Here is a 21378-nt window from a genome sequence, read left to right as displayed (position 1 = left end):
GCCCCTCTATCTGCCGTTTTCCTTTCGACCAGGATGGGGGGAAAGGAAAGGAAACCCCCCCAAAACAACAGAAAACACACACAGAATAGGCGATTATTTATTTGTTTTTAATTTATTTTGTCATATTTTTGTAAAACGGCAGAAATGCAATAAAAAGTATATTTCAACAGTGCCGAAGGGCGGAGCTGTGGAAAAGGGACGTAAGGGGCCCAATGACGAGGTTGGGGCCAGCTCTTTGGGGGCCTGGCAGGCCTAGGGTGGGTACCCCCCCTGTCTATGACCCTTAGGGAACTCCTCCAAAGAACTGGGTCTCCAGGCCATGGCTGGAAAACTCCAAAAATCCAGGCCCAGGGGCCCCTGGGAGGAGCTGCAGAGCCTCAGGCCCCATCTTCGGCCTCCTAGACTAAGGAAGAAATCTCAAAGTGCTGATAGGACTCAGCAGTTTGGGCCCTGGGCCTGCGTCCTGAGTCGGCCTCAGTCGTGCAGGGCTACCCTTTCTGGCACACCCGCCTCCCAGGCTGCCATCTGAGGAGTCAAGGGCTGCGGGGAGAACTTGGGTGTGGAAGTCGGAAGGCACCTGGTGCCTGAGTCTCGATGTTGAGGGGATGGCATGTTGGGGTGTGGCTTCCGGGAAGGGCCGGGATGCCCCACTGTGGGACAGCTGTCAGACCCTATTCGCTGGGACCCTTCACTTGATCAGGGATGGACATGGCCTCTCCCACCCTCAGGTGTGTCCACATACAAAGGCTCAGGGCCCAACGGGCCCCACCCCAGGCAGGGCTGGGGGAGCCAGTGTGAGGAAGGGGCACTTGCGGGGGGGCCATGAAAGAGAAGTCAGGGTTCACTGGAGGCAGGAGAGCAGCCTGTGCAAAGGCACAGAGGTGTGGGAAGGCAGGGTTTGGTGTTTGGGGGAACAGAGTGAGTAAGAGTAAAGGCAAGAGGGGTGGGTGGAGGCTGGCTGACGGGCCTGTGCTGGGGAGACCACAGGGAGGCCACAGGACCCCCGCCCTCACCGTGGACAGCACTGGCAGGAGACAGAACCCAGCCCCTCAAAGGGGAACCTGGGGCCAGGGAGGCGTGGGCAAGCCTCAGGGAAGGACAGGCTGAAGCCTGCGCCTGCCCTGCCCCACAGCCTTTGAAACTAAAGTCCTGCCATCTACTCTGCCACCAACAAACAGCGACACGATGCGCCTGCCCAGGGTCAGGCCAACCCCTGGGACTGGGGATTCCAAGCTGGTCTGAGAACCCCCAGGGACTTAGCCCTCCCCAGCACGACCACAGTCAAGCTTGCATTTCCTAAGCACCTGCCTTATGACCACAGGAACTGAACACCGCTGCACATGTGCCCAGAGCTGGGCCCCACAGCTGGGCAGCTAATCCAGGAGACTTCCACCCAGCAGACACGGGGCAGCTCAGGCCGGAGCAGTCTGCCTCAGGCTGGGCCCTCCACGGTGACAACCTGGGGCAGGTGCCCCCCGCAGCCCGTGTCCCTCACGCACGCCGCAGCCCAACCCTTCACCGCCCCCAACACCCCAGCCATCAGCTCCAGCACTCTGGCTCCCACTCAGGGCTGGCGGGGGAAGCAGCGGCATTCCCCTGGCCCTGTGCCCAGTGGTCAGGAACTCAAACCTTCTGCCTGGAGCCCAAATGCCCCCCTACGTCCCCGGGCTCAGCCCCAAGCCCAGTCCAGCTGGCTCCCGGGAGTAGCCGTGGAACCTGCCGACTGAGGGCACTGGGGCTGGGCGTCCCGCGGCGCTCCACGTGCCTCCTCTCTGAGGGCGTGAGGCCGGGCCACCTGGGCTGTCTCCACAGAGGCTGGTGGGCGTGCCGCCCTGCTCGCCAGTGTCATGGGCGTGGGGCCCACCACAGCTCCATCCTTGGCAGCACGGACCGTCTCTCTGGGGTGTCCCAGTCCTCGAGGACACCTTGACGGCTGGGGTAGAGGGGCAGGTCCGGGCAGGTCTTGGCTCTGATCGAGATGGCCGCAGCAGGCCCACGAGAGAATCCAGCTGGTCCTGGGGCCCCAGCGTCTGGGGGCCCCTTCCGGCTCCTCTTGGTGATGATGGGACGACTCTCAGTGGCTCCATCCTCTGGGGCTGAGGCACGCCGAGCAAAGACGCGAGGTCGGGTAGGAAAGATCCTTTTATTGGGGTGGACATGGAGCACGCACTAGTCCATGATAAAATGACTTAAGAGAAAGATCCGGAAGGGCTGACTTCTCCCCCTTACGCATGCTCAGAGCAAGGTCTGGGCACAGAATAGGTCCCGGTGGAACTCGAGACAAGGCAAGTCTTTAAGGCCCGAACCAGCCGGTGGGAGCCGGGAGAAGGGCCCCCACCCCTGCCGGCCGGCTGCAGCAGGGGCCTGGCTCTAGACCCTCTCAGACACGCTCCAGTTTTCCAGAGGAGAACTGGGGGGCGAGAGGAGGGGGAACTGGAGGGGGGGAGGTGAGTAACAATTGTTGTTTTTAAAAGCATCTACCAACATCACACTACTGGGTCTGACGTCCCCTTTAACCATCGCTTGGTACATTTTACAGCATAAATAAAAACTCAAGGAAAATAAATACATCGGCTCCTATGAGGTTGGAAGTGGTGTGGACGGTGGGGCGTGGGTGGGCCGGCGGAGGGGTTGGGGGGCAGGGCGCTTACACAAGGCGGGCGGGCGAGGAGCAGACAAGACAGGAGGCGCCTGTGGGGGAGTGTGAGTCTTAAGTGTCCTCGTGCATGTCCGGGCTGTCGGTCCGTGCGACCTTGCGGGGGGGTGCCGAGCTCTCACCCTCGAGGTCCACTTGCTCCTGGTCTCTCTTCTTGGCGGCATTCTGGGGGGCAGGGGAAGCGGAGGGGCTGTGAGTCTTCATGCTGGGGGAGCTCCTGAAATCTGAGGCTGGCCCTGGGGCCCCAGCACATCACAGAGCCGGGCAGTCGACCTAGGGCCCGTGGCTAGCCCCTTCTGCCCCCTGGACCTGCCCCACCAAGCCATGGTCCCCTGGGGACACCAGCCTGTGACAAGCACTTCAAGGAGTCATCACAACTCTCAATGACCCCCACACAGCATTTCTCAGACACTCAGAGAAGCCATCCACCCTGCCGGAGGGCAAAGGGCACTCGTGAGCCACCCGGGGAAGCCCCCAAATAGCCACAGAGAGGAAAGCATGCTGATTTGGGAAAACCTCCTTTCCTCACTGGTGGGAATCAAGGCTTGTGGGGCGGGGGTGGCCAGGAGCTGGGGTTTTCTGAGCAGTCACTTCATCATGGGGTCCCCCTCCAACCTGGCCCAATCTGACCACACGGCAAAACTACACGTGCAGATTTTCAAGAAAGAAAAAAAAAATATCCTGTCAGAAAGGTGGCCTCTTATGGGAAGGACGGGGGCGACGACTTTTCACAGCAGCTACGCATCCTAGTAGGGCCTGGATTTTTAATCGTGTGTACTTTTCATCATTGAACAAAGACTCCAAGTAACAACACTGAAGTCTATCTGCCACCAGGGCCGTGCTCCCCACAAACTGTGGGGAGATGGGCTTCAGTACAGCTTACCTGCCTGTCCCTGAGCACTAGAGCCCTGTGGCCTCTGCACAGCCATTCCTCTAGAGCATTCTTCCTTCTCCTGAATCACCTAGCAAACGCCTATTCAGCCCTCAAGGCCCCACTCGAACACCCAGTCTCCCAGCCACCGGTGTCCCTCCGCTTCTCAGAGCCTCCTGCTGGGTACTGTGTTCCTTCCCCGAGCCCACGTGCCTTACCTTTTTGTCCCATTGCTGATGTAAGTAGCGCAAAAGAATGTTTGTTTTTTCTGTCACAATAACTGAGAAGGAAAGACAGATAAAGTTGCAGGAAGAAGCTGTGGGGAGCCGGCTGCAGGCGGCCCAGCCCCCATCCCAGCCTGCACTGCCCTCCCAGGACGAGCTTACCCCTTCCTGGCCTCTGGGCTGTCCCTGCCCTGGGTGGCCTTTGTGTGACTCAAGTCACCACCCCCAACCCTGGAGGAGATTTCAGGAAGCCAAGCATTCTCCCTCCTGAGCACAGGCCACTACCATGAGCCCAAGCTGGCTGCCCTGACAGGGTCCCTGCTTCCCAGAGAGAGGCCGAGTCCTAAGCTGAGCTCGGATTCCACCCTCGGGCGGGGGAATGAGCCCCGGCATGCCAGGTCACGTGGGTGTCTTCCCAGACGGACCAGGAGCACAGATCCACATGCTGTGCCCCAGTGACCACAGAACGCACCCAGCAGAGTCCAGGATTTTTTCACGGTTGAAAGAAAACACCGTGACTACAATAAATAACCTTGAGATCCCCCTGCTCTGCAGGCTCCAGGCCTTTCCCTGCAGGTCCCTCTGCCTAGCCGCCCCCTCCCCAAGTTGCCCACCCCAGTCTGGGCTGGGTCCCCCACCGTATGGTATGAGTCTCGAGACCTGTGACAGGAAGCCAGCAGGGGAGGCCTGACTTGATGCAGGGGTGGGGGTGAGGGCCAGCGAGCAGCAGACAAGGGCCAGCTTGGGACCCTGCAGGACTGGACGTGGATGCCGGTGTGGACGTCAGGAGGGTCCCAGGGAAAGCCAGGCTTCCCGCTGCTCCCAAGGGCTGGGAGCTGCCCAGCTTCCCACAGGTCACCTCCTGCACTACCCTCTGGCCCTTCCCCTCAGCAGCCGGGATGAGACAGAACAACAAAGGCCACTTACTCTGTTCAGACGGGTACTCCCGAGTGGGCAGGTAGACTGAGGGACGTCGGTTCTGTGGGAGGGTTGGGAAGGCGTGGGTTAGGAGAGTAGACAGGTCTGGGGTCCCCTCACCTCTCAACTCAGCACCCGCCCTCCAATGCAGATCAAAAGACGTGTGAGGATTTCAAGTGGGGCTGGGTTTGAAGCTCGGCCCCTCTTTCTGGCAAGACCCCGACCTGGGGGCTGCACACCACCCCCGGCCCTTTCCCCGAGGGCAGCTCACGGCCCACGTACTCACCGAGGCTTTGCACACAGAGTCGGCATGAAATCGACTAAAATTGCTTTTGTTGTAGACAGGCAGTCCTTTCAAAAAATCTGCCTAGAAGACAGGGAAGATGGTAAGTGAGAAATCAGGCAGCAGGCTGGGCCACCCCCGGAGCACCTGTGACCGGGTGGGCTACCTACCGGGTGACTTCTGGTTTCCTTCTTTCTGTTCTGTCATTCAAGTTTTCTAGAACTCACCCTTGAGCTGGCCACCTGATGTGTCCACTCTTATGACCAGAACAAAGTAACCAACCCCAGAGTAAGGGTATGATCTCCCACAGGGTCCTCACAATAAACCTGTCACCAGGCCAAGGAGTGGGGAAACTGAGGCTCAAACAGGCCAGGACACTTGCATCAAGTCAGGAGCAAGCAGCGGGGTGGGGAGCCGGAGCCGGGCCCATCCGACTGCACACCTGTCCTCTGTGCTAGCTGAATACTGAACTCGTGGTCTCACCTCCATTTATGCGCCTTTGATAGAGCCTGGGATGGAGACTTGTCCACCCTAAGAAACTCTGAGGGTCCATGAGACAATACATGGGGGTGGGGGAGCAGGAGGCTGGGTGAAGGGGAAACGGCAGCTGGGACACAGGGGCTGCTGGGACACAGGACCCGAAGCCTGGGGTCAACCGAGCTTCCGAATCCTGAGAAAACTCAAAAACCCAAGTTTCAGTGTCAGTGCCAGCTTTTTTCTTTTATGTTTTTGGCTGCGTCATGTGGCATGTAGGATCTTAGTTCCCCAACCACGGACCGAACCCGTGTCCCCTGCATTGGAAGTGCAGGGTCTTAACCACTGGCCCGCCAGGGAAGTTCCAGTGCCAGCCTTTTAAAACTGGCTGAGCTTTGCAGCAAACACTGTGTGGACCAGGGCTGGCTCGAGGGCTGCTCCTGGGGTCCCCACATCCAAAGGCTGCCCTGTAAGGGGAGAATGCCTCCCACTGGGGGGAGGGCCAGAAGCCTAAAGGAAGCAGGCTGGCTCCTCCCTGCCCCCGGTGCCTGGGGCAGGGGTTCAGGCACCAGAGGTTTCAGGCCCGCAAGGTGCCAGGGAGCCAGCGACAGATTCATTCACAGCTCTGACTCTTGGAAAGTCCTTTTTCTCTGACGCTCTGGCACCAACTGGGCAAGGAAGGGAGAAAGCTCTGGAAGGGGAAGACCCTGACTCTGGGCGGAGGGCAGGTCTCTGCCACAAGATGGGGGTGAATAAAGGCCAAGGGGAGCTGTGTCCGCCTCAGGAAACTGAGGCACAAGAACCCCGAAGAGGGATGAAGGCTGAGAACTTGGGGCAGGGAGTGACTTCCCAGCAGAGCAGGAGGGCAACGCTGTCGTCAGGCCTGGAGAGGGAGAACTGGGGAGGACCAGGGGTTTCCCAAGCTGGAGTCACCCCATCATACAGACGAGGAAACTGAGGCAAAAAGGTCATGTAACACTCATCTGAGGTCCCCCAGCCCCAACGAGAAAACAAGCTGACTGAACCCAGGTTTGCCTAACCTCAGAGGCCAAGCTCCTGTTCTGTGATGCCAGTGCCTCTGCTTCCTGCCTGAGAGCCGAGGGCTCAGAGCCTACAGGCTACGTGAACCCTCCCTCGGGTGCTCAATCGCCATGCCTGACCCAGGCGCTGCGCTCTCGGGGAAGCTGCTGTTCAGGGGATCCCCCATCACCCTCTGGTGCCGGCGGAAACAGGCGTCCTCTCCCCTGTGGGGCCCAACCCCTCCTCTGCTGGGCCCCAGCAAGAGCCTAGCGGGATGGGTGAGCCAGGGGAGCTGGAACGTGGACGGGCCTCCTGCTCCCACCCAGGAGGTGGCCCTCACATCTGGGTGACCTACGGCCCCAGAGCCAGCTCAGAGTGCCTCAAACCTGCCTCCCCTGTCCCAGGACCCCTGCCTCAGCTCAGCCCCAGACTATGGGGCCAGCTTCATCCATCCGGCAAAGTGTTCTCAGGACCCAGGGCACTGCGGAGAGCCACAGCAGACCTACTTCTGGCCCCAGGGAACAGCCAGTGCATGGGGACACGGGTGTGGATCAAAGCCATGCAGTGAATGCAGAGTGGCCATGAGGACAGGGCACCACGAGGTGCCATGTGAGGCCCATGAGAGCAGGGGGAGGGGGTAGGGAAGGCTGGCTGGTCTGGGGGATGGGGAGGACTGCCCAGATGCAGTGATGCAGGCCTGAGACCTACAGGAGAGGAGGGCTCCCTGCCCCAACTCAAACCCCTCCGCAGCCCTGGCTCGGCTTGGCCCACGCCAGCCTCCTGCCACACACCTCCTCAGCCCGTGCCACCCTCCAGGAATGCCCCTCTGCTCTCCACGTGGGAAACACCCGCCAAACTCTCCAGTCAGCTCGAAACGCCCCCTCCCCCTTCCCTCTCCCCACACCCCGGAAGCCTCTACCAGGGATCCTCTGCCAGAGGCACGCTCATACCCCAACGAGGTCATCTGTTTACACACCCAGTTCCCTCACTGGACTGCCACTTCCCTGAGGCAGAGGGCAGGGCAGGGCTGGCTCAACCCTGGGTCCCTGACAGGGCTAACATGGGGCCGGGCAGCAGAGTGGTGAGAGGTTCCGAAGCCCCAGGCCTGCACTGATCCTGGATGGGCCCCTCCCTGGCTGTGTGACCTGGGGCAGGTGACCTACCAGTCTGGCCGCCCCAGTTGTGAGCGTGGTTTACAAGAGGGACCCCTCCCAGGGTTATTCTGGGTTTCAGTAAGACAACACAGGGAAAGAGCTTTGCCCAGAGCACCCCTGAGGGCAGCTGTTAGTATCGATGCATGTGTGCTGAATAAATGAATGCAGACAGGGCATGGCCAGTACTTCCTGTCAGCTAAGCAGGAAAACCAAGCCTCAGACACAGGGAGAAATCCTCACCTCAGCCAGACAAATCCTAGCTACAGCTGGGCCCAGAAGCTGTCCATTGCCTCAGCAAACACTCGCTGAATATCTGTGTGCCAGTCCCTGTGTAGGCAGCCTGCCAGTGACCCAACCAAAGCAAGATGAGGAAAAGAAATGGTGTGCAGAGAGAGGAGGCATGGGGGCCTCCTGCAATCAGGAAGGGACCCTCTGAGCAGATGTTATTCACAGGAGGAAGAGCAATCCAGGCAGAAGTAACAGGTGCAAAGACCCTGGGGTGGCAGGGACTGAATGTGAAGATGTGAAAACAAGGCCACTGTGGCTGGAGATCACAGCGGGGAGGGGTGAAGAGGGTGGAGATGAGGTCACAGAGCTGGGCAGGGACCTTGGAAGCTGAGGGGGGGAGGTGGGTTTCATTGGGGTTACAACAGGAAGCCCCCTCCACTGTTTTGTAAGCTAGATAGTGGTATTATCTGATTGACATCTTTAAAAGCTCCCTCTGGTTCTGGGTGAATTACAGACTGCCAGTGGGGCAGGATGAAGGCAAGACCAGGGAGGAGGCTGGAGCAGGTATTCAGGCAGGAGGTGGCAGTGCCGGGACCAGGTGGGGAGCTGTGGACAGATTCAGAATTCGTTTTGGAGGCAAAGCCAACAGAACCCTCTTAGGAACTGGGAGTGGGCAATGAGGTCGCAGCGAGGAGTCAAGGACAACACCCAGGCTTGGGGACCCACGTGCTAGGAACCCACTTACCACTTTCCCATATCCTTCCTGACAAGAAGTCTTTTATCTATTCCCCACCACATCCCAAGGACTATGGCTTGTGGGCTGGGACCCTGAGTCCAGGAACAATGGGGTTTGACTTGCCCTGACAAAAGCTTCCATCACCTCTGTCAGCCCTGGGGATGCCAAAGAGTGGAGGGAATGAAGGGGGCTTCAGCCCAACTGTGAGGCTGTGTCCCACTTCACAGGTGGAGAGCCCAAACCCCAAAGAACCACCAGACCCAAATCCCAGGATGAGTGAGCGGCCCAAGGGGTACTTTAACCTCCCAAAAAGTTGTCATTATCCCCACTTCAAGATGAGGAGACAGCTAGGAGGGAATGTCACCATCCCCGAGTCACCCAGCTCATCTGTTGAGCGTTCACTGTCCCAAGCCCTTTAAGACGTCAGTTCCCCAAATTACCACAACCCTATGAAGTCTGGACTATTGCTACCCTCATTTAACAGGGATAGGGCCTGATAACTGGAGAGATGAAGTCGCTCCCTCTTAGAGCTGATCGGGACCGGAATGTTGGAGGTGGGGTCAGGGCTCTGGGGGACCAAGGCAGTTCGCGATGTCGCACTTCCTTTGGCGATAAAGCCCCGCATGTCACGATGTCAAGCCCCCTCCCCGCCCCGACGCTCAGGCCGGCCTCCCAAACCTTCCCGAACAGGAAAGGCCCAGGCCTGGCGCCCGGAGGACGAGGCCTCAGTTGGGGGTCTCGGGGGACCCCATCCCCACACCCCCAGGCGATTTCCGGGGGAGCCGCGACCCGGAAATGAATGAGTTGTCAGGGCCTGGAAACCTAGATAGGGTCAGGGGTCGGAGATGGAGCCAGGACGGGGTCAGCAAGAAGCTCACAGCAGGGTCCCGGGGGGTCGAAGGTGACAGGTCAGAGAGAGGGGCGGGGCCGGGCCCCCCAGGGCGGTGAGGGGCCTCGGGGGTTACTGGAGGTGGGTGGGCCCGCGGCGCCATTTTGTCGAGCGGAGGGGGAGTACGGCCCTGGCGGCCACCCTCACCATCTTCTGTTTCCTCCGTCGCCGCCTCAGCCACCGCCTCAGCCGCCGCCACCGCCACCACAGCCGCCTCCTTAGCAGCCGCCGCACAGTAACTTCTAGCCACGGCACAGCCCACACTGCTGGTGCGGCCGCCCTTCAGTCGTTGGTCCGCCCTCTGGCCCTGCCTCCAAGTTATGCGGTCTTTGCGCACTCCCATTGGCCAGATCCGGCAAAGTCACGCGGCCATTGGTCGCCACGCCGCCTCCCTTCGTTGTCAAGTTCAGTTGAGAGAGCAAAACCCCGCCCGGGACTTGCAAGCGAACAGCAGCGAAATCCGGAAGTGGGCGGAGGCCGCGCCCCCAAAGCCCCTTGGGATTTGTAGTCTGCAACACCCGGAGGTCCCACCGGTCTCTCTAGCATTTGCTACGCTTTTTCATATGGTGGTTCATGAGGTTCTTACAGCAGCCCCCGCAAGGATAGGGACCCACCGTTACACTCCCAGCCTCCTCCCTGGGGTCCCAACCTTAGGTTTCGGCATATCTAAACTGCTCCCACACTAGCCGCTTGATATCTTTAAGCTGACAGCATCTTTGAAACACTTCCCTTGGCTCCCCAGTATCCCAAGGATCCAGTCCCGCCTCCTCGGTCCCAAATTCTGGGCCCCTCCGGTCTCCTTCGTCCACCTTTTATCCTGACCCGTCCAATCCCTCCTCCCTTTGGACTCTCCCAGACCCTGCCACCTTCTCTAAGAAGCCTTCCTCGACTGCGTTCTTCCCAAGGCAAAGTCCAGTGCCTCCTCTGGGCTTCACAGTCCTCACAATCATCCTCCCAGCCCTGACTCCACTGTGTCCAAACTGCCTGGGTACGAATCAAGCCACCGCCCCCCCCACCACGACCACCATCAGCCTGACAGCCTGGAGAGAACAAGAACTTATTAAGGAAGTACTCAATAAGTTACTAAGTGGAAGCTACTAAGTATTATTAAACCAACATCACAGCAGAGGAGAAATAAGCATCTCATTTTAAGGATGGATCCTCTTTATTTTTTTGGCCGCGCAGCATGCAGGATCCCAATTCCCCAACCAGGGATGGAACCCGCGCCCCCTGCAGTGGAAACCTGGAGTCATAACCACTGTACTGCCAGGGAAGTCCCATTTTATTGGAACCAAATGAACCTCAGAGGGCTAAGATCTTGCTCAAGGTCACAGAGCCCATCCCCAAGGGGCAGGTGGAGGATTCAAACCCCTCCCACCTCTCCACAAGCCTTCCTAGAACTGTGAGAATTGACATTTTATAAGACAAGTGAAAATTTGAACATTTATTAGATTTTTAATGACATGAAGGAATTGTTGACTTTTTTTTTAGCTTTGAAAAGCTTTATGAATATGTATTAAAGGGCCATTATCTTAGAGAAGTGAGTTCTGAAATATTTACAGAAGAAATAACCTGCTGCCCGAGATTTGCACCTCAGGAGAGGGCAGGATAGGTTGTGGGTAGAGCTGTGTACCGGGTTACAAGGGCGTTCACTGTACCATTCTGTGGACTGATGCACATGTTCGAAATTCTTCCTAATTCAAAAGCGTAAAAAGGCATTTGGCAAGGTCTGACTTCCCACTCCCTCTTCCAGTCCAATCCCACAATTCTTCCCCTGGGCCAACCCCGAAATCTGAGAATTCATGTCCGTCCGAGTCCCAGTCGTCAGCGAGGAAAAATGCTTTAATGGGGGGGGGGGGGTCCAGCGGGCAGCGTCGCGCTGCTCAGTGGCTCAACGATTTTCGACCCTTGTGCATGCGGCGAAGAATGACCTGGACGCCGCTTGGCTTGCTCAAGCGCCGAATCCAACCATGCTTGTTCTTGCGCTTGATGTTGCTCGGCTGATACTCGTTCCCGCGCGCCTTGCCCCGGGTCTGCTGCACGGCGGGGAGTCCCCAGGCGTCGGGGAGCCCCAGCCAGGCCCGGGGCTGGAGCCACCTGCCGGGGAAGGTTAGAGGGGGCGCTGTGTGACTTCTGACCTCTCCGAGCTTGGGTTTCCCGATCAATGCCAGAGGGAGCCTGGCAGCATAAAGGCGCTCGAGGAGTTCTCAAGGCATTGGAAGGTCATGTGGTTGGTAAACAGCTGGGGCCAGTCCCCGACGCCGCCCTTACTCCCAGATTTGGGAAGGGGTCCCCCTGAGGACTCACCTGCCACCCAAAAGCGCCGCTGACCTACTGACTGGCCCCAACAGGCGCCCCACCGATCTGGTCGAGAAAGCCATGTCCGCCGCCGGCACGCCGTCCGGTGGCAGCTATTTCAAAGCCCATAGGTTCCGCAGCTGCGGGACGAGGACTTCTGGGAAATGTAGTTTCTTCTAGGCGGAGCCCTCATTGCCGCGGGAGTTGTAGTTCTACGTAGGCGCACCGCATCTTAGGCGTGAGCGTCAGGGCCCACAGGAGAGTGTAGTTCTTCTTGTGGACCAGCAGGTGACAGGCGAACGGCGTCGCCTCCGCATGCGCGTGCGTACAACACATTATGTCCCTGGGTCTGCTGGGAGTTGTAGTTCCTTCTCCTGTAGCTCTACAGAGGGTACCCTGGAGTGACGGTGGCGCAGCTGGTGGCAGCCTCAGGAAACGGCTGGTTGAATTTCCCACCCTCAGCGGGAGCCAGGCAGACGGCACACGGCTGGCAGCTTTCCCTTAACCCCAGCCAAGTCTCCGCCCCTTGGCGGGGAGCCCAGAAGTCTGAGTTGGTGTTGGCTGGATGTCCTTGGGGTGGTCATTCAGTTTCTCAATCTGCAGAACTCAACGGTTGCAGGCTTGCCCTTGGCGGTGCCCCCGTTCAGGCCCTATTTTTCTAATACTCATATCTGAGCCCTTTCCCTTCTTACACACTCTCTACGGCTCCCCATTGCCCCAGGGAAAATATCTGGCAGGCATTTGAAGCCCGCTCTCGCCATACACACACACCCTAAATTTCAGCTACAACCTCCTCTGCCTGGTGCTCCCCTAGTCATCTTTTTAAAATCCTCCTCAGATACTCTCCTTTCCCCCAATCCTATCCCTCCCTCTGGCCCAACACTGCCCCCACACAGCTCTCCCCAGACTCTCCCTGAAGCCCAGGGCGCCCTCAAGGGCCAGGCTTGCAGCTGAGTCCCTGCAGGCACCCCAGTATCTCCCAGCCTGGAGAGGGGGAGGGGAGTTTTTTCTGCATTAATAAACTGTAGTCTCCCAGGAGCACCTGAGTAGGCAAGAGTGGGTGGCTGGACCTAACCCAGCTCTGGCAGCAAATTCCAGGGGATAGGAGTGGGGAAGGGATGATTAACCCCTTGTCCTCTGAAGCCCATCCTACCTGCACCATCATTTAGCAAACCACTACAATACTACAGCAGTACAATAATAATGCCAATAATGTATGGAGCACTTTCCCTGCTGAGCAAACTCATGAGGCAATTAATTCCATAGAGAAATAAATGGAGTCTCAGGGAAAGGACTTGCCCAAGGTCACATATCAGCAAAGGGTAGAGGCTGGATTTGAACTGTGGGCTTTCTGGCTCCGGCTGGGACCAGGGTCACCAGTTAAATTGGCCTATTTGTGAAACTCCAATTCCTTAATTACCCATAGCTCCAAGATATCTGTTTAATGGTTTAACGAATAACAATTTGCAGAACTTGGAATCACACAGCCGTGGTTCCAAGTCCCATCTCTGCCCCCCAGCTTGCCTTGTGACCTTGTGCCACTTATGAGCCTCAGTTTCCCCACCTGAAATTGCAAAGATCTGGGAGACTGTAGAACGGAAAGGTCAGCACAGAGAGAGGGGCATGGGGGCTCCGTTTGGAGGGGACAGGGCAGTTCGGAGGCAGAGGCTAGCCGAGGAGATCCTCTTTGCGGCGAGGAGGGGCCCGGAAGACCTCAGGATGCGACCCCTTCTTGGCGGTTAACCAGGCCCAATCCCTCCCTCCACCTCCGTAAACCTTGAGGGAGGCGGGGTCGTTGCCCCAAGAGCCCGCCCTCATCCCGGAGTTGCCGCCTCTGATTGGCAGTCTAACTAGGCCAGGTCATTATGCAGCTGCTATTGGCCAAGGCTCCAGTCAGTCGGTGCACGGTCCCGCCCCCCCCCGGGGGAGACACTTAAAGGGCCGTCTCGCTAGGCGGTAGCGGGATGTCCCCGCACTGACCGCCCTGGGCCCGCGCCCGCCCGCGTAAACGCGCCCGGCCCGACCCCGCGCCACCATGTAAACGGCGCCCGCAGGCGGACGCCGGCTTCTCCGCCCGGGACCCCTTTGCCCTGCCCCGGGCCCCAGGGCCCTCGATGAGGTGAGCAGGGACCGGGCCGTGGGAAGGGGACACTGAGGCCCCTGGGTCTTTCACTTTGGATGGGGGGTGTCCACAAAGCCCTTAGGAAGCCGCGGAGCCCCAGTGGCCTCGACCCCCGCCGCACGGTTGACGGGCACCCAGGAGGCGGGGGCCTGGCTCTGTGGAGGGGGTCTGGCGTGGCGCATCTGCGCCCCCTTTGGCAATCCCGGGTTGGAACCCCGCCGGAGGTGGGGGGCGCGGCCTGCTTCCCCTTCCTCAGCAAGTACGCGCCACTGCAGGACGGGTGTTCGACGTTCATTATCCCCGCGGAGCCCAGGATGGGGACGGGGAGGGGTTGGTCCCATCACCAGGGCCTGAACAATGGGGGTGCGCTGCGCGGGTATCCCCCTCGAGTTATGTAACTGCCTGCAGTTGCCATGGACACGGAGTGAGGGCCGTGGAGCCCTCATGGAGCGGGATGGAGGCCTGGAGGCCCCCAGCCAGGGCTTTACCTTCTCCATCCTCATCTCCACCACTGGGGGCTGTGTGCCAGATTCCCCAGAACCCAAGGTACTGAACAGTGGGGACAGAGCATCTTCTTCCCAGAGTGTCTGAGCCTCAGCTTGTAGGTCTGTGAAACAGACCCATTGCACTCGTGGTCTTGGGGAGTTGGACAAGGGCTTCTGGAGCTCAGTCCTGAAACCCCTCTCCCAGGGTCTCACCTTTCAGAAGCCAGGTTTAGAGGCCTGGGATGGGGGCTCTTTGGGATCTGCACATTTTTAGATGCCTTTGGAGCCCTCAGGGTATGCTGGTTTAGTGAAAGTGAATTAAGGAAACAGTGCATGAATGAATGAATGGACGAATGAATGAGTGGGTTTAGGAAGGCATTACTGCTATAAACCTGAGCTGGAGGGTCCTCAAGGATGGGCCACATCTGCCACAACGTTCCCTCCTCTGGGAAGCCACCCCCAGTGAATGCCTCTTGGTGTCAGCCACGACCTTCTCTCTAGGATAGACTAGGCTGGCCCAGAAGGGTGGCCGAACGCTACACAGGCACTGACCAGACAAAACATCTCAGTGCGTGGCTGGTTCTGGCCACCCCCAAACTGGAGCCTAGATGGGGCCTCGCAGTGCAACTCACCTGACCCAGGTGTGGGGAGTGGGTGCTATGGGAGTGGAAGGCTCCCTGTTTAGATGGCCTCTGACCTGGCTGTCACAACCCCACTCACAGGACACACCATGCTGACCGGGGTGACCGATGGGATCTTTTGCTGCCTGCTGGGCGCGCCACCCAATGCTGTGGGGCCTCTGGAGAGTGTGGAGTCCAGTGATGGCTACACCTTTGTGGAGGTCAAGCCTGGCCGCGTGCTGCGGGTAAAGCATGCTGGACCCGCTCCGCTCCCCACCCCACCTCCACCACTGTCAGACGCCGCCCAGGGGGACCAATCTGGCTTGGTCCACTGCCAGCGCAGAATCACCGTGTACCGCAATGGGCGGTTACTGGTGGAGAACCTGGGCCGGGCACCACGAGCTGACCTCCTGCACGGGCAGAACGGCTCTGGGGAGCCACCAGCCGCCCTCGAGGTAGAGCTGGCTGACCCAGCGGGCAGCGATACCCGCTCGGGCCCAGGCAGTGCTGGGAGTGGCAGTGGTGGACGACGGCGGCGAGCCCGACGCCCCAAGCGGACCATCCACATTGACTGTGAGAAGCGCATCACCAGCTGCAAGGGCGCCCAGGCCGATGTGGTGCTCTTTTTCATCCACGGTGTCGGCGGTTCCCTGGCCATCTGGAAGGAACAGCTGGACTTCTTTGTGCGCCTGGGCTACGAGGTGGTGGCGCCCGACCTGGCCGGCCACGGGGCCAGCTCAGCGCCCCAGGTGGCCGCCGCCTACACCTTCTATGCACTGGCAGAGGACATGCGTGCCATCTTCAAGCGCTATGCCAAGAAGCGAAACGTGCTCATTGGGCATTCTTACGGGTGAGCCAACACTGGGGTGGGGATGAGGGTGAAGGGTGGAGACTGGCAGGAACTGGACTCCCACTCACAAAATACTTCTTGAAAGATTTCCCTTCTTGAAAAATCCCGCTAACATCTGCAACAAAACAGGGATTCCTGCCACCAATGCTATTGTTTCACAATTTTTTAAAACAGTATCTCAATCCCTGAACTATTGACATTTTGGGTCAGGTAATTCTTTTCTGTGAGGGGCTTTCTTGTGCACTGTAGGATGTTTGGCAGCGTCCCTGACCTCTGCCGATTAGATGCCACTAGCACAATGGTCTAGTGATGATCATGACAATCAAAATGCCTTCAGATAGTACCAAGGGTCCTCTGGTAGGCAGAATCACCCCTAGCTGAGAACCATTGTCTTCAACTAAGTTCAAAAATTGGTTGCTCTGGAGACCCCAAGGGCTCCAAGGAAAGACAAATTGGAATCCCATAATTTTTGTTTACAAGGGCACAGGTTGCTATAATTCATTCTTCCTTAAAAGGGTGACAGATAATACCACCTAGCATTTAGATGAGAGCCCACGCCATGGAAGGCTCTGGGCCTGGGTGCCCAATCACTGCCAAGTGGTACCATTCTGTCCTTTACCCAGGAGGAAAGGCAGGATCTGATCAGCCAGCCAGGTTGAGAACCACTGTTTTAGCAGTTGTAGCCCATGCAACTAGACAAGAAAAGGAAATGTTACATAAGTTTCCAAAAGAAAGGAAGCCAGACTGGGAAATAGCATAGCTCCTATTTGCTTATATGAAAACATACCTCAAAGTGGATGCTTATGCTAAATGATTCCTCCAATTAAATGAGCACCCACCTGTGGAAATTCCTGTGACCCCATAACAATGCTGTGAGGTCCGCACAGTTACTATGTCACAAATGTGGAGATGGTAGCTCAGAGAGGTTAAGCAATTTGCCCAAGGGCACACAGTGAGTCACTGGGACAGTCAAGTCCACCTGACTCCTGCTTGTATCCTGTCCCTCTTTTCAGCAAGGGTTGGCAAACTTTTTCTTAAAGAGCCAAATAGTAAATATTTTAAGTTTGCAGGCCGTAATGGTTGATCTCTGTTGAAACTTCACATGTCTACTGTTGTAGAAAGAAAGCAGACATAATTGTAAACAAATGGGCATGGTTTTATTCTAATAAATCTTTATTTATAAAATATTTTACACATTTACAAGATTGTAAACTTAAGTTTACAAAAACAAGCAGCTAGCCCACAGGCCATAGTTTGCAAAACAAACTCTGCTTTAGGGGGAATGAGGAGAGGTACCTGCACCCTTCCACCTTGCATAAGGCAGGCAGATGTGTCACACCCAGGGGCCAATGAGAGAAGATCCTTAAAGGGAAGGGATACGCTGGAAACAGGGACGTTCTCTGAGAAGCCAAAGGGTTGGTTTAATCAAATAGCTTTCCTAACACTTGGCAATAAGTAATTCTTACTCCTTTGGGGGTTATGATGACTTTGAGGATCTGATAAAAGTTGTGTATTTGGATCCTTTCTCCAAAAGAAAAAAAATCCACCCTCAACACACACACACACACACACACACACACACACACACACACACACACAGAGTCTCTCAATTTCAGGGCATTCGAGATGCCCCACCCATCCCTCACCCCCATTTGGTGCCCATGGACCCCAGGGGAAGAATCTTGGCCTTCAAGTATATGCCTCTGGGTGAGGGGAGGGCATTAACCCCTTCACTGCTTGTATCCTGCTGACCACTGCCCTTCAACCCTCCCCACCATCCATCCATGGGGCAGTGTCTCCTTCTGCACGTTCCTGGCTCATGAGTACCCAGATCTGGTGCACAAGATGATCATGATCAACGGTGGGGGCCCTACGGCACTGGAGCCCAGCTTCTGCTCCATCTTCAACATGCCCACGTGCGTCCTGCACTGCCTGTCACCCTGTCTGGCTTGGAGCTTCCTCAAGTGAGTGACCTGGCCCTGCCCTGGCATCTCCCCAGGGTGGATGGGAGGGGAAGCTATATGGCTGGGGCTGGCATGGGGGCACCCCTGGTGGCTGAGCTGTCATGAGGACTCCAACAGTGCCTCCCCACCCCCAGGGCTGGCTTCGCCCGCCAAGGGGCCAAAGAGAAGCAGCTGCTGAAGGAGGGCAATGCGTTCAATGTGTCTTCCTTTGTGCTTCGGGCCATGATGAGTGGCCAGTACTGGCCCGAGGGCGATGAGGTCTACCATGCCGAGCTCACCGTGCCCGTCCTGCTCGTCCATGGCATGCACGACAAGTTTGTGCCGGTGGAGGAAGACCAACGCATGGCTGAGGTATGGCCACCACACCCTTCAGATCCCCCTTGCACAGTCCAGGGGGACTCTGCCTTGTGCTCCAGCCCCAGGGACGTCAGAGCTTAGATGGAGAGTCAAAGGTGGAATCCAGAAAGTGGGGCTGCCTTGAACAGGTGGTAGGTTTATGTGCTGTCCCCACTGCACATTAAAAGTCAGTCTTCATGGGATTTCCCTGGCGGTCCAGTGGTTAGGACTCCATGCTTCCACTGCAGGGGGCACAGGTTTGATCTATGGTGAGCGAACTAGGATCCCACATGCCAGGCAGCATGGCAAAAAAAAAAAAAAGGCGGCACTCTTCACAGTTGGGGTTTGTGATGGGCTACATAATTCTTCAAGGGTGAGCTGGGGGTCTTTAGATCAGATTCCCCAGAAAGGGTCTTGAGATCCTTAGGGCTAAGAATAGCTCTGGGCCAGTGGTTCTTAACCAGGGATGATTCTGCCCCACAGGGGACACTTGGAAATGTCTGCAGACTTTTCTGGTTGTCATAACTGTAGGGGAGGGAGGTGCTCTGGTATCTGGTGGGTGGAGGCCAAGGATGTTGCCCAGTAACCTACAATGAGCAGGACATCCCTGCCGCAGAAAATGATCCCGCGCCAAGTGTCTGTCATGTGGAGGTTGAGAAACCCTACCTTAGCATGAGAGACTCTCCATCTGTCAGTGATTTCTCACCGAGGTGACTTTGCCCCCAAGAGACATTTGGCAACGTCTGGAGAGATTTTTTTTTTTTAATTTATTTATATTTTTTATTTTTGGCTGCGTTGGGTCTTCGCTGCAGTGCGCAGGCTTCTCATCGTGGTGGCTTCTCATTGCGGAGCATAGGCTCTAGGCAGGTGGGCTTCAGTAGTTGTGGCTCCAGGGCTCTACACCGCAAGCTCAGTAGTTGCGGCTCGCGGGCTCTAGAGCACAGGCTCAGTAGTTGGGGCGCACTGGCTTAGTTGCTCTACGGCATGTGGGATCTTCCCGGATCAGGGCTCGAGCCTGTATCCCCTGCATTGGCACGCAGATTCTTAACCACTGCGTCGCCAGGGAAGTCCCTGGAGAGATTTTAAATTGTCACACCGTGGCGGGGGAGTGGGATGCTATCACTGGCATCTAGTGGATCGAAGCCAGGGATGCTGCTCGACATCCTACAGTGCACGGAACAGTCCCCATCCCGGAGAATGATCCCACCCCAAATGGCATTAGTGCCCGGGTTGAGAAATCCTGCTCTGGACATATTGTAGGCACTTAATAAACGGCGAATGAATGAATGTCCAGTTGGGCTCCAGCAGGGTGACAGGCCATCTTCCAGATCCCCCTTGGGTGGAAGTGGAGGAATATAGGGTAGATTGCAAGAAGGACTTCCTGATGCTGGAGGCCATGCATAGATGAGGGGGGCGGGGGGAGTCCCAGGGCAGCCTGGTCCCGAGCTCCGTCGGCCTGTCTCTGCCTGCCCTGAGCCCGCGTCCTCCACAGATCCTGCTCCTGGCCTTCCTGAAGCTCATCGATGAAGGCAGCCACATGGTGATGCTGGAGTGTCCGGAAACGGTCAACACGCTGCTCCACGAATTCCTGCTCTGGGAGCCCGAGCCCTCGCCCAAGGCCCTGCCCGAGCCCCTGCCCACGCCCCCAGAGGAAAAGAAGTAGCCGCTGAGCTGGCAGGGTAGCGCTTAGTGAGCCGAGGAGCCTGAGGAGGGGCCCGGAGCCGGAGTTGGGTCTGCCGCCCGCGAGGACCACCTGGGCGGGCCGTTCGCTCCAGTGGGCGGGGTCAGGTCAGAGAGACGCCCCCCAGGCCGGCTGGGCAGGACGTGGCGTTCGTGGGAGCCAGGTGGACACACCGCTCTCTGCTAGTCCTGCGGGACCCATCGGTTTTTCGGGGCCATAGCCGGGACCCCCGTGGAGGATGACCTTGTACAGAAGCCCCCTACCCCAAAACGCCAGGGCCGAGGCAGGCCACCACCCCGCTGTCTTCCGTGTTCGCCGTGCTTGATCCTGGGACCCACGAGCCCCGCAGGGACCTTCGAGACCCCGCCCCAATGCCCGAGACCCCTTACCACCCCCCATTCCTCGGCGCTGGGAGCTATTGTGGCCCAAGGAGGGAGGGTTTGGGAGGGGCTGGCACCACCGAACCCGCACATCTCAACTTGTAACTCAATAAAAAGTGACAATCTGAGCCTCCAGGCCTGTGTTGGGTGACCGAAGCGCGGGGCCGCCCTGAGCCTCAGTTTCCCCAAGTGCAGACTGAACTGAGTCGAGTGCCTCCCCTTCAGGGCTGGCCCACAGAGACTTGAGGATGTCGGCCGTTCAGGCTTGTTTCCCGAGTTCCCCTCCCTCCTCAAAATGCAGGGGCTACTTAGGCAGTATTTCCGGAGCAGAAGGCGGATAGGGGGTGAGCTGCCCGTCCCTGGAGGGGAGAAGAACCAACTGAGGTCGATGCTGAAGTTGAGGTGAGGATCCGAGGACGGTTGCATCTGATTCCAGTAGCCATAATTGTGTCAGCTGTATGCAAAGCCCTGTGCTGAGTGCCTGACACCCATAGGTTCATTGAATCCCCTTCTCTCCACACCACACAGCAAGTTAGTACCTCTTACTGTCCGATTTTATCTTATAACTTGGTTTTGAGTGGCTTTTGTCATGATGATTTTTATTTCGAATCTTTTTTTTTTGAATCCAGATTTCTCTGGATTTCCCTGCTCCATGGCTGTGCTCTTGGTCCTCTATATTTTATTCTAATGTATGTATATCTAGGTTTACCCATGGTTTGTGTGTCCAGTGGGAGATTTGTCCCCTCAGTTGCTGCACAAACCACTGGTTTGTGAACCCACCTTTAATTTAAAGGGGTTCTTACAGGGGCACTGCTGTTGGTTGACAAATTCTGGAGATACGTTTGATTGTCACAACTGGAGGGGGAGGTGCACCTGGAATCTTGTGGGTGGAGTACAGGAATGCTGCCCGACACCCTACAGTACACAGGACGGCCCCCGGCCCCCACTGCAAGGAGTAACTTGGTCTCAAAAGTCAGTAGGGCTAAGGTTGGGATACCCTGTGTTTTAGACAAATCCCACCTCTTCTGGGCCTCTTTTTTTGGCGGGGGGAGGGATGTCTCTGGATTCTTTCTGTTTGTGTATTCTTGGGAGATGGCATGCTGTTTGGTTTTTTTTTTTAAAATAAATTTATTTATTTATTTTTGGCTGCATTGGGTCTTCGTTGCTGCACACGAGCTTTATCTAGTTG

At 57.3% G+C, this 21378-nt stretch overlaps 3 protein-coding genes across 6 annotated transcripts; 1 reads left to right on the top strand and 2 right to left on the bottom strand.

Annotated features, from left to right (window-relative positions):
• Positions 1-88: 88 nt before the first annotated feature.
• DDA1 (DET1 and DDB1 associated 1) lies at positions 89-9811 on the bottom strand. Of its 3 annotated transcripts, XR_003428321.1 has the most exons (6): positions 9601-9811; positions 4956-5032; positions 4679-4730; positions 3746-3807; positions 2652-2821; positions 89-2096 (listed from the first exon to the last, which is right to left on the bottom strand). XR_003428321.1 is itself a non-coding variant. In XM_027084624.1 (5 exons), exons 1-5 carry the CDS (start codon positions 9794-9796, stop codon positions 2711-2713), a joined length of 498 nt encoding a protein of 165 aa, XP_026940425.1. In that variant the 5' UTR covers positions 9797-9811; the 3' UTR covers positions 2125-2710. The 3 variants fall into 3 exon arrangements, 2 of the variants coding, with proteins under 2 accessions (XP_026940425.1, XP_026940426.1); XM_027084624.1 differs by lacking the exon at positions 89-2096 and having other exon boundaries at positions 2125-2821; XM_027084625.1 differs by lacking the exon at positions 89-2096 and having other exon boundaries at positions 2125-2821; positions 4956-5036; positions 9601-9707.
• Positions 9812-10882: 1071 nt separating this feature from the next.
• Positions 10883-11904, bottom strand: MRPL34 (mitochondrial ribosomal protein L34). The gene is made up of 2 exons (XM_027084616.1): positions 11761-11904; positions 10883-11550 (listed from the first exon to the last, which is right to left on the bottom strand). Exons 1-2 carry the CDS (start codon positions 11832-11834, stop codon positions 11337-11339), a joined length of 288 nt encoding a protein of 95 aa, XP_026940417.1. The 5' UTR covers positions 11835-11904; the 3' UTR covers positions 10883-11336.
• A 1773-nt stretch (positions 11905-13677) lies between these two features.
• Positions 13678-20317, top strand: ABHD8 (abhydrolase domain containing 8). Of its 2 annotated transcripts, none has more exons than XM_027084609.1 (5): positions 13678-13870; positions 15081-15828; positions 17622-17792; positions 17927-18143; positions 19621-20317. In XM_027084609.1, the coding sequence occupies exons 2-5, from the start codon at positions 15089-15091 to the stop codon at positions 19789-19791; spliced, it is 1299 nt and encodes a 432-aa protein (XP_026940410.1). In that variant the 5' UTR covers positions 13678-13870; positions 15081-15088; the 3' UTR covers positions 19792-20317. The 2 variants fall into 2 exon arrangements, with proteins under 2 accessions (XP_026940410.1, XP_026940411.1); XM_027084610.1 differs by lacking the exon at positions 13678-13870 and adding an exon at positions 13939-14419 and having other exon boundaries at positions 19621-20314.
• Positions 20318-21378: the final 1061 nt, after the last annotated feature.

Source organism: Aethalodelphis obliquidens, unplaced genomic scaffold, assembly GCF_003676395.1.
Source record: "Aethalodelphis obliquidens isolate GAN/ISIS:26980383/991018 unplaced genomic scaffold, ASM367639v1 scaffold53, whole genome shotgun sequence".
In the NCBI taxonomy this organism is placed as follows: Eukaryota; Metazoa; Chordata; class Mammalia; order Artiodactyla; family Delphinidae; genus Aethalodelphis; species Aethalodelphis obliquidens.
The sequence above is the reverse complement of the archived record's forward strand: the minus strand, read 5'-3'. Positions and strand labels throughout refer to the sequence as shown.